Raw genomic sequence first — 11615 nt, forward strand, 5'->3', positions numbered from 1 at the left:
TTACTTTATAATACTGAATGGTGCACGTCCGCCTTACTTAACGTTCTTGCGATTCTCCGCGTGCCACTGATTACGTTGCGGCGTTCTTTAGCGTCGACGCCGATTTGTGGCGTGACGACGCCGGGCCCAGACCCCACGGCCGCGCCTTGGCAGGCCCCGGCTAAATTTCTTCCGAAATTTTCTAGTTTATAATTTACTTCAGTTATCTTTGATATTAAACAAAATAATTTAAATTATGTGTTTATAACTTTTTATTCGTTTTAAATATGTAACCTGATATGTTTTAGATGTTTTTTATTCATTATTCTTTTTTTTTACCCCTCCAGGGGGTCTCCCGTGGGCTCCAGCGTCCCCCACACGACAGTGGGCTGACAGGAAACGGGGAAGGAGAGGGGGGAAGACACGCGGCAAATATCGTCGGGTCCAGGAGTCGAACCCGCGACGGCCGCGCCGAGGACCCAAGGCCCCCAAACATGGGCTGCGCTACCACGGCACGCCCCCATTATTCTCTTTTTTGGACCGTAGTTTATCTGTATTTAAACTGATTTCACCTGAGCGACTGCAGGTGAAACGAGTTTTATGGAAAACTGCAGAAAGCTCGATATGCCGTTTTCTTTGTAAAAATTAAATATACTGAGGAAAAGTAAAACCCACAGGAGTAAAAAAATCATTTGGAAGTGAAATAAATCAGATTATTTTCAGATTCTTGACACTTTAATTTATTGAAATTTTAGTCAAAGTTTTTGTCTTTTATTTATTTTCTGTAACAAAGTTGTGATCATTTAAACTCCATCTGCTGCCACAGACTCTCATATCACTCAGTGTGTTCAACACACCGACTGTGTTACCAAGACTACACACACTGATCACCTTTCCAGTCTCCATAGCAACCAGGTGTAGCATAACACACCAGGTGAAGTTTAGGCTCCAGAGGAAATAATGCAAAACACTGACCAGTGGAATAATTTAAAATAAACTAGAAAAATGTAAAAGTGTCGACTGAATCCGTCCAGCAGAGTTTTGGCTCCGGAGGTTTTCCGTTTCAGTAAAACGTTTCGGTAAATGTTTCAATAAAACGTTTCAGTAAATGTTTCAATAAAACGTTTCAGTAAAACGTTTCAGTAAATGTTTCAATAAAACGTTTCAATAAATGTTTCAGTAAAACGTTTCAGTAAAACGTTTCAGTAAATGTTTCAATAAAACGTTTCAATAAAACGTTTCAATAAAACGTTTCAGTAAAACGTTTCAGTAAACGTTTCAATAAAACGTTTCAGTAAACGTTTCAATAAAACGTTTCAATAAATGTTTCAGTAAAACGTTTCAGTAAAACGTTTCAGTAAATGTTTCAATAAAACGTTTCAGTAAATGTTTCAATAAAACGTTTCAATAAAACGTTTCAGTAAATGTTTCAATAAAACGTTTCAATAAAACGTTTCAGTAAAACGTTTCAGTAAAACGTTTCAATAAAATGTTTCAATAAAACGTTTCAATAAAACGTTTCAGTAAATGTTTCAATAAAACGTTTCAGTAAAACGTTTCAATAAAATGTTTCAATAAAACGTTTCAATAAAACGTTTCAGTAAATGTTTCAATAAAACGTTTCAGTAAAACGTTTCAGTAAAACGTTTCAGTAAAACGTTTCAGTGAATGTTTCAGTAAAACGTTTCAATAAAACGTATAAGTAAAACGTTTCAGTGAATGTTTCAGTAAAACGTTTCAATAAAACGTATAAGTAAAACGTTTCAGTGAATGTTTCAGTAAAACGTTTCAGTAAAACGTTTCAGTAAATGTTTCAATAAAACGTTTCAGTAAATGTTTCAATAAAACGTTTCAATAAAACGTTTCAATAAAATGTTTCAATAAAACGTTTCAATAAAACGTTTCAGTAAATGTTTCAATAAAACGTTTCAGTAAACGTTTCAGTAAATGTTTCAATAAAACGTTTCAGTAAAACGTTTCAATAAAATGTTTCAATAAAACGTTTCAATAAAACGTTTCAGTAAATGTTTCAATAAAACGTTTCAGTAAAACGTTTCAGTAAAACGTTTCAGTGAATGTTTCAGTAAAACGTTTCAATAAAACGTATAAGTAAAACGTTTCAGTGAATGTTTCAGTAAAACGTTTCAGTAAAACGTTTCAGTAAATGTTTCAATAAAACGTTTCAGTAAATGTTTCAATAAAACGTTTCAGTGAATGTTTCAGTAAAACGTTTCAGTGAATGTTTCAGTAAAACGTTTCAGTGAATGTTTCAGTAAAACGTTTCAGTAAAACGTTTCAATAAAACGTTTCAGTAAATGTTTCAATAAAACGTTTCAGTAAAACGTTTCAGTAAATGTTTCAATAAAACGTTTCAGTAAAACGTTTCAATAAAACGTTTCAGTAAATGTTTCAATAAAACGTTTCAGTAAAACGTTTCAGTAAAACGTTTCAGTAAAACGTTTCAGTAAATGTTTCAATAAAACGTTTCAGTAAAACGTTTCAGCAAATGTTTCAATAAAACGTTTCAGTAAAACGTTTCAATAAAACGTTTCAGTAAATGTTTCAATAGAACGTTTCAGTAAACGTTTCAGTGAATGTTTCAGTAAAACGTTTCAGTGAATGTTTCAGTAAAACGTTTCAGTAAATGTTTCAATAAAACGTTTCAGTAAAACGTTTCAGTGAATGTTTCAGTAAAACGTTTCAGTAAAACGTTTCAGTAAACGTTTCAGTAAAATGTTTCAGTAAAACGTTTCAGTAAATGTTTCAGTAAAACGTTTCAGTAAAACGTTTCACTAAAACGTTTCAGTAAAACGTTTCAGTGAATGTTTCAGTAAAACGTTTCAGTAAAACGTTTCACTAAAACGTTTCAGTAAATGTTTCAATAAAACGTTTCAGTAAAACGTTTCAGTGAATGTTTCAGTGAATGTTTCAGTAAAACGTTTCAGTAAAACGTTTCAGTGAATGTTTCAGTGAATGTTTCAGTGAATCGGTAACGTTGCAGTGAGGCGGTTCCTCGTCGCTCCTCCTCTCAGGACTGGATGCAGTTCCTTCTCTGATGCCGCCGGCGGCTTTTCAGTCCTGGAGAAACAAAAAGAGAAACTTTACTTGAAGGTGGAATCAGTTTTCTTGTCTTTACTGGTGAAAATGTCACAGCTCCACTTTCATTGACCTTTAACCTCTGATGTGCTGCTCAACTCCACAGAAAGTAACATTTAGAAAAAGTAATTTCTAAATCTGAACCTGATGACAGTTTATTGATGTTGTTTTACATTTAGCAATTAATCTTTTCTATATTAGATTCATATCTTTATTTTTAGAGCTTTTACTGTTGGAGAAATTTAGGAGCAAAATCTCATTTTAACAAAAAAACTTTCATGTTTTAATTATATAAAACTCGTTAACACGAGTTTGTTTCTTTTTTAACAAAATGACTTTCATATTTAGTTAAAATCCTGTTAACTCTAGATAACCAGTTAGTTTTCCAACAGGTGAGTAAATGTTTTCGTACCGTCTCGCTCCGCCGTGTCGATGCTCTGCAGAGAAACGCTCCTCTGGATGTTCTTCTGCGACTTCTTGGGTTTGAACTTCAGCGGTTTCTCCTGAACCTCAAACGAATCCTCCGGTCCGTTTCCTGCGACGCCATTGGCCTCTGGTGCCGTAGCCACGGGGGCGGGGCTCGGAGAAGTGACCACGCCCTCTTGTATAGTCTCTGCGCTGTGATTGGCTGCTCTGTTTTTCAGGAAGTTCCTGAAGGAACTGCGCGGCTTCTTCACAGCGGCCGCCTCGCTCTTCCTCACACCGCCGCGCCCGTCCTCCTCTTCCTCGGCGGTGGCGCTCGGACTCGGTGAGGACGCTCGGTCCGCCGCGTCCCCGTGTCCCTCCGTGTCCCTCTGGCTGGTGCCACCGAGCAGCGAGTGTTTCTGGGTGGACAGGTCCTGCAGCGAGCCCGTCAGGCCCAACCTGTTCCCGAACACCAGCGAGTATTTGGGGTTGTGGTATTTGTGCGCCGGCACTTTGAGGTCCACCTGTCTGGAGTCGCCGACGGACACCTGGAAGCGGGACGTGGAGACGGGCGCGGGGCGGAGGTGCTCCACCCGGGGCTTCAGGACGGGAGTGGGCAGCGGCGGCTTGCTGATGTTGAACTCCTTGTGGAGGTCGACCGGTTCCGACACGGCGTACATCTCCCTGAAGTCGCTGTCGAAGAAGTCGACGATCTGACCCGTCATCACCGTAACGGCGCTCCGGTCCAAACGAGACGAACTCCAGGTGAAGCTGGAGGTTAAAACCGGAAATGAAACCAAAAACCACAAACATACCAACATTCAGCGACACGCTAAAAATTATCCCAGAAATTATCACTATAAAAGATAATATTATTGTTTTGAGACAATTTTCCAGGAATGTAACGGTAATAAAATAATAATGAAAGATCAATAAACTTTAAATTAAAGAACATTTAGCACTGGAACTGGAAGACATTTTAAATACACAAAATAAATAAACTAAACAAATAAAATCCATTATGAAGTGAGTAAAATAGCCCGACCAAAATATTAGCATGATTAACGTTAGCATGAGAACATTAGCATGAATCACATTAGCATGAGGATATTAGCATTAATAACGTTAGCATGAGGCGCTAACCTGTAGGAGCCGAACATGACCTTCTCTCCGTCCACCAGCATGTATTTGGAGCAGAGCGAGCCGGGCAGCTTCCCGAAGGACAGGGCCAGCCCCGCGCCTCTCACCATCCGCACACGCAGGTTCTGCACACACACACACCCACACACACCTGATTACACAACGCCCTGAGTCAACACACACACACACACACACCCGTGGACCAAGTGGGAGGCGGCCGGGCCGTGGAGCCTCCAGTTTCTGGGATCCGTTCTCAGGAACAAAGACTGTTCCTCTGAGAGGAACGGAGCCCTGAAAACCGAGCCGAACCGGGCCGCTGCACCACGACCCGGCCCCACAGCGCTGGAGAAACGCTGCAGGCTGCAGATAAGGCCGGTTTGGTTTCAGATCAGATGTCAGAGGACCAGAGAAACGCTCTTCTTCCTCCAGAGGAAACAAACATCCTCTAAGCTTTTCACCAACACATATCGAGGAGAATTCAGCTGGTCGAGGCGACTTAATGCGAAAAGTGAAATATTAAATTAGATCATCAAAGGAAGGTTTAACTGCAGCAGAGGAAGAGGAGCCGGTGGTTTGAGTCCTGCTCTGTGTGCGCGGCTTGGCGTCTCACCCTCAGGTGCATGGCGCTGATCTGCAGCCGGGAGCTCATGTCCAGGAAGTGGGGAACGCCGCGGGCCTCCAGCACCGCGTACACTGCCACGCCGCGCCGCGCCGCCGCGTCCAGCAGGTCCTGGAGGATCTGCAGGTCCGTTAGGAGATCCATGACGATGGCCAGCACCTGGGGCAAACAGAGAGCGGGGCATTTTTACTGCCCTGCACTCATTATGACCCTAACCGTAGCCTGAAACACACAGCTAGCATGAGCTAACCGCTGAAATATAATAACACAGCTAGCATGAGCTAACTGCTGGAATATAATAACAGAGCTAGCATGAGCTAACCCAGGGGTGGGCAACTCCAGGCCTCGAGGGCCGGTCTCCTGCAACTTTTAGATGCATCTCTACTTCAACACACCTGAGTCAAATAATGAGGTCATTAGCAGGACTCTGGAGAACTTGACTGCACTTAGGAGGTGATTCAGTTATTGGATTCAAGTGTGTTGGACCAGGGAGATTTCTAAGATTTGCAGGACACCGGCCCTCGAGGACCAGGATTGCCCACCCCTGAGCTAACCGCTGGAATATAATAACACAGCTAGCATGAGCTAACTGCTGGAATATAATAACACAGCTAGCATGAGCTAACCGCTGGAATATAACAGTACTAGCATGAGCTAACCGCTGAAATATAATAACACAGCTAGCATGAGCTAACCCCTGAAATATAATAACACAGCTAGCATGAGCTAACCGCTGGAATATATTAACACAACTAGCATGAGCTAACCGCTGGAATATAATAACACAGCTAGCATGAGCTAACCGCTTGAATATAATAACACAGCTAGCATGAGCTAACCGCTGAAATATAATAACACAGCTAGCATGAGCTAACTGCTGGAATATAACAGAGCTAGCATGAGCTAACCGCTGAAATATAATAACAGAGCTAGCATGAGCTAACCACTGAAATATAATAACACAGCTAGCATGAGCTAACCGCTGGAATATAATAACACAGCTAGCATGAGCTAACCGCTGGAATATAATAACACAGCTAGCATGAGCTAACTGGAATATAATAACACAGCTAGCATGAGAAATAAATTTAAATAAAACAAGAAAATAACATGAGAAAAAATTGGTAATAATAAGAGAAAAGTCTTTATAATACAAAAATAAACTCAGAATTACCAGAATAAAGTTGTAATATTAGTACAATAAAGTAGCAAAATACAGGAAAAATAATTTTTAAAAAGCTTAAAATAAGGAATATTGAACATCTTGTGAAGTTCGACTTTGGTATCAGTTTAACAAATAAGACAAAATTAAACTGTATTAAACACATGAAAATCAAATTACTATCATCAGCAGAACTCTGAAACGACCAGAACCAGAACCAGACTGAGCTGCTGACATCAGATCCTTTCCTGCAGTAATTTTATGACTTTCCAACGGTAATATTGCATATTTATTCTTGTAATTAAGAAAAACATTTTGTGTTTCTGTCAGAGAGATTACCCTGAAAGGACGCAGATTTTGTTTGTTTTTTTCAATTTAATCAAATGTTTTGGATCATTTCAAAATAAAACACATTCTCAGTTTCCTGCAGAGGCGGCCATCTAAATAACAATCATCTACGATGTCATCCATGCTAAACATCTGGAGGAGAATCAGGCCCGCAGCATCACTGATCCTCCTCAGCTGATGAATTCTGAGTAAAGTCAAAGTTTATCCAAGAATCAGAAACATCAGAGTTTTATCCTGATCACCATGAAAATTTAATTTTATCAGAATGAAATACCAGTTAAAAAATATGGAAACACTTTAGTGTCAAAAATAGTCTACCGTAAGAAAGAAAAAAAAACGGGCATTTCTGCAACTGGAAAAAGATTTGGATTCATAATGCAGGATCTTGCAGATCTGATCAGGTTTCTGCTGAACTCAGCAGTTTGGTGGATCTTCATGTGATTCCCCAGCAGACTTCCTGCAGCGAGCGGCCCATTCTTTGGAAAAACCCGTTTCTCTGGAAACAGTCTGGACCAAATCCAGAGTCGGTTATGAAATCATTTATAAACCAATTTAAGCTCACATGTTTCCCCATGATGGTTCTTTAGTTAAATGTTTTTTCCTCTGTCAGATAAACTGGGTCCAGTTAAAGATTCTGATTCTGAGGCTTCGGTTTCGTTTCCTGGTCGCCTGTTCGACCCGATCCGCTCAGCAAAAAGCTTTTTATGCAAAGCAGAAATTTAAACATCACAAACAAAAACGGATGAGATGACATCCGGCTGCTTTCAGCCAAAAACGGATCCACACTCAGTTATTACAAAGGAAGATGAGACAAAAGGTTCATAATGTTACAGTAAAATAATGTCACTAAAAACGTTCAAAAACGTAAGAGGAAATATTTCTGTGTGAAACCAAACAGGCTGGAAACAGGAAGTTTGCTGAACTACTAGGAAATCAAACAGACTGGATGTTCACTGATTCGCTGTTCGGCACGGCGGGGGCCCCGTGGTGCTGTGGGCTGGAATCAGCTCAAAAACAGTTTTCTGCTAAATTATTGAATAAACAGAAACATGAGCTCAATATAAAGATATTTATGTCTGTCTGAACTTCAATAATTTAGTTTTTTTTAACTTGGTGAAACGTTGCTGGGTAAAAAAAACGATGAAAACAATGAAAGGTTTGTTTACAGAAATCTCCTGGTTTAAAACTTCAAAACATTTTTATATTTGCTTTTTTTAATAATTGTCAGAAAATCTGAAGATCTTAATGAGTACAGATGGTATTAAAAGTTAGATTTCTCCTGTAACTGATGATGTTTTACTGGTTGGTAAAACGACTGCAGTTAATCCTGACTGGAAGACGGTCGGCCATCTTGGATGTTGGTCCTGTTTGGGTTTTTGTCAGGGTTGGTTCTGGTTTGCTTTCTGAGCGACTCAGAAGCAGAAACGTAGCAGAAACAGCTCAGATCCTGTAGACGATGTCTGGTTTTTATGGCTCTCTGCCCTGAAGCTTTATCGTTTAATGAAAAATCGAGCAGCGTGGCCGACTGGGGCAGGTAGAAACTGGATCACCGTTCAGCTTCCCTCTGGCTGGGAGGCGTTTTTCGTCTCTCCAGGTGAAACTCTGAACCCGAATGACGTTTCCTGCAGCTCAGAAACTCATTTTGCTCCAGCAGACTCGTCTGACAGACGACTCCGGTAAAATGTGCGTCTTTCTGCAGGTTCAGAGACGCTGGCGTTTGAAGGCTGACAGGTTGATTTACTGAACCTGCAGGGCAGAAACAGCAGCCTCTGATTGGCCGATTCATTTCAGAGACCAACTGTCCTTTTAGAGGCGTTTCCAGCTTTTTAATCTGCAGCTCCAGTTTTTGGAGGTTTCCATGGAAACGGCAGGTTAACATGAACACCTGAACTGTCCGAGGGGGGCGGGTAACCATGGCGACCGGAGCTCACCTGAGCTGACGGATCATGAGATTAATCCCGCTGCTTGTCCCGACCTGTTGGTGACTCTGACTGTTAATAACGATTTTCTGTTTCTGGAAACAGGAAGTGAATCCAGAACATCCAGGAATATTTCCGACGTTTATGAGTTTATTCATCAGGGTGGAGATGAAATGTTCGCGTTCCTCCTTTAAATCAGGACTGAAAAATGTTTCCAGCAGATTTTTATGAAAGAATCTGAATAACAAACTACATTATCAATGTGATGTTTTACTATTTTAAGCTAATTAAATTATTAAAATACATTTGCATTACAAATAATTTAATGAAAAATAAAAATGAGAAGTATAAAAAGACAGGTTTACTGCTACATATTTATATAAATATTTTCTTTACCTTTCAAAAAGAAACCAAGAGCTGGTGATTAATATTCTAACAGACGAACATTTATGTTTAGTTTATTTTTCTTTTGTTCCTGAAAAATGAAGGATTTGAATCAGAAATGACTAAACGTCAGATTATCATGTGATTAACTGACCCACATTTTAATAACCAGCAGCTTAAAGGCAACAATAAACAGCTGGATTCTGGTGTGAACTGAGAAAACATTCAAACAGAAGTGAATCATCACGGTGACGTCACCGAGTCACATGATCCCCTCCGGCCAATCAGAGGAGTCGGTTCTGTTATCCAGCTCAGTTTTTAACCTCAGACAGAAAAGAATAAAAGTTACAACTTTTACAAAAACAACGATTTGTAAAGTTAAAATCAGGAATCAGATTAATTATAATGAATATCTGTTGTTTTATGGATAAATCTCATTATGTGTCATTATTATTAGTTATCATGTTAAAAATAATGTTTTTATTGCTGGTTTCTATGGAGAAACAACAAACTGTTTCTAGTTCAGTTTCAGGTTTTAAGTCATTTAATCCTTTTATTGTGATGACCTTCATTATCATAATAGTATTAAATTCCAGTCTTAATAATAAAAACGCTCCAACAGTTTAATGTTATAGAAGATTATATAAAAACATTTTTAAATGGTAAAATATGAACAAACGTTTATTTCCTTATTTGCAGAGGTTCAGAAAAAAATCGATTCTAAAAAGACTGAATTCAGAATTGACTCAAAAATCTATTTTACTATGAATAATTCTTCAATATTTGGTTAATTAATAAGCTAACGTAATACTGACTAATTAATGGGCAGAATTTTATACAGAAACTTATTTTTGTTTAAATAAAAACCAGTATGAAACATTTGATCCATTTGCTGCCAGTCGCATCATTTAAACTGAATATTTGAATAGAAAAATTGGTTCTGAATCAAAACCCCTAAAAACCTGAATTGTTTGATTAAGTATAAAGTTATTTTTTGTTCTTTTAGTTGAAAGTTGTTTTTATGTGGCCATCTTCCTAAAATAATGGATTAAATTGTTTTTAGTTAAAACTTTTGACAACATTTTAGTTATTGTTTTATGAAGGTGATGATATAAACTAACCAGATTAGTAACTAGTTACATCTGAGTACTTTTACTACGCTGCACTTTTTACTTTTACTTGAAATACGTTGAAGTCGTTTTGCTCTTAGTGAGTTCTGATGGTTAATCCAACCCGGCTCTCCGGCCGGTTACCTTCTGGGCGCCTTGGATCAGCCTCCTCACCACCTCCTTGATGTGCGGCCCCGGCTCTTTGGGCGGGTGTGTGTACGCGGACACCCGGGTCACCCCCTTGTACACGCCGCTGCAGGCCGGCCAGCCGATGTCCAGCGCCGGCACCTCGGTGTCGGACATCTGCGGCCAGTAGGTGGAGTGGACCCCGGAGTCGGCGCTGGTGGCCTCCTTGGGCTTGTCCGGCTCGCCGGGCTCCGGCTCGCTGTCCGGGTCGTACTCCTGGAAGCTGTCCCGGATGGCCCGGACCTCCCTGGCGCACAGGAAGTCCCGGATGTTGTCCTCCTGCAGGCGCATCTTGAAGGCTCCGTCCCCGTGGCGCAGCAGCTGCTCCAGCGCGGCCCGCTGCTCCTCGCTGTAGTAGAACTCCGGCCGGGACTCCGGGACCTTCTCGTTGACGTGCTGGTTGTCCAGACACAGCAGCTGGGACTCCGCCATGGCCGCGACGCGCTGCCTCTGCAACGGCTGCGCTTACCTGGGCCGACAGGTGAGGAGGGAGCGCAGGTAGGAGCAGGGGGCGGGGCTAGGGGACCGACACGAGGCGCCCCGCGTTCCTGAAGGCTTCCTGCTGGAAAACCTTCAGAATAAAGTCAATAGATGAATAAATATCGATCAGTTTCATTTATAAAGCATCATTCTACAAGCAGCTCAAAGTGCTGCTGCCTGATGACAAACAAAGAAATGATCAAAACATTCCTGATGGTCCGATAGATTCAGTTCTACTGGAACCAGAACTCCACCATCTGCTCCACCTCCAGCTGCTGTGGTTCTGACCCAAACCAACCTGTTCCCCTCCTGGCCTGTGGGGGCGCTGCACCAAGAACCACTGAAGGAAACGACACAAAAACCTCTGAAGACACTGAGAGCAACTTCCTTCTTCACCAGATGGAAACAAGATGGAGGCGTCAGATTTTTCTCTTTAGTCTTTGGCTGAAGACCAGGAGCCATTTCTGCTGCTAGCGCTAGGCTAGCATGTTAGCTTTGGTTGTATTTACCCAGAATGCCCTGCGCTGTAGTCCACTTCCTGCTTTTGGAGCGGTCTCTGGTCCGCTTGGCGTTCAGATTCAAACAGAACCAGAGTTCACTTCAACTGAACCCAGACCGAGTTTTGGAGGACCAGAGGTCAGAGGTCAGTTAGCGTTCACACCTCACCAATCTGACCGGACTTTGACTAGACAAACACCTGGAATTAGGTTGAATTACATCAGAACGTTTTTTAAATGTCTGTGTTTTGTTTTCAGACCATAATCTGGTTTAAAACTGCAGATTGAAAG

At 40.9% G+C, this 11615-nt stretch overlaps 1 protein-coding gene and 1 long non-coding RNA gene across 3 annotated transcripts; one reads left to right on the forward strand and one right to left on the reverse strand.

Annotated features, from left to right (window-relative positions):
• The first annotated feature begins 2410 nt into the window (after positions 1-2410).
• Positions 2411-2962, forward strand: LOC116736058 (uncharacterized). Its single transcript, XR_004342488.1, has 2 exons — positions 2411-2462; positions 2850-2962. It is a non-coding gene; the product is annotated as an uncharacterized LOC116736058 (long non-coding RNA).
• Positions 2776-11004, reverse strand: fam83fa (family with sequence similarity 83 member Fa). Of its 2 annotated transcripts, XR_004342487.1 has the most exons (6): positions 10306-11004; positions 5231-5398; positions 4624-4745; positions 3488-4251; positions 2955-3057; positions 2778-2917 (listed from the first exon to the last, which is right to left on the reverse strand). XR_004342487.1 is itself a non-coding variant. In XM_032588273.1 (5 exons), exons 1-5 carry the CDS (start codon positions 10777-10779, stop codon positions 3008-3010), a joined length of 1578 nt encoding a protein of 525 aa, XP_032444164.1. In that variant the 5' UTR covers positions 10780-11003; the 3' UTR covers positions 2776-3007. The 2 variants fall into 2 exon arrangements, 1 of the variants encoding a protein (XP_032444164.1); XM_032588273.1 differs by having other exon boundaries at positions 2776-3057; positions 10306-11003.
• Positions 11005-11615: the final 611 nt, after the last annotated feature.

The sequence above is a fragment of the Xiphophorus hellerii genome, chromosome 16 (genome assembly GCF_003331165.1).
Source record: "Xiphophorus hellerii strain 12219 chromosome 16, Xiphophorus_hellerii-4.1, whole genome shotgun sequence".
Taxonomy (NCBI): domain Eukaryota; kingdom Metazoa; phylum Chordata; class Actinopteri; order Cyprinodontiformes; family Poeciliidae; genus Xiphophorus; species Xiphophorus hellerii.

Coding starts and splice junctions, on each gene's coding strand:
- fam83fa (XM_032588273.1), bottom strand. CDS start 10,779: ATGGCGGAGTCCCAGCTGCTGTGTCTGGACAACCAGCACGTCAACGAG. Junction 4,746..5,230: donor TCAGCGCCATGCACCTGAGG/GTGAGACGCCAA, acceptor GTGTGTGTGCAG/AACCTGCGTGTGCGGATGGT. Junction 3,058..3,487: donor CGACACGGCGGAGCGAGACG/GTACGAAAACAT, acceptor TTGTTTCTCCAG/GACTGAAAAGCCGCCGGCGG.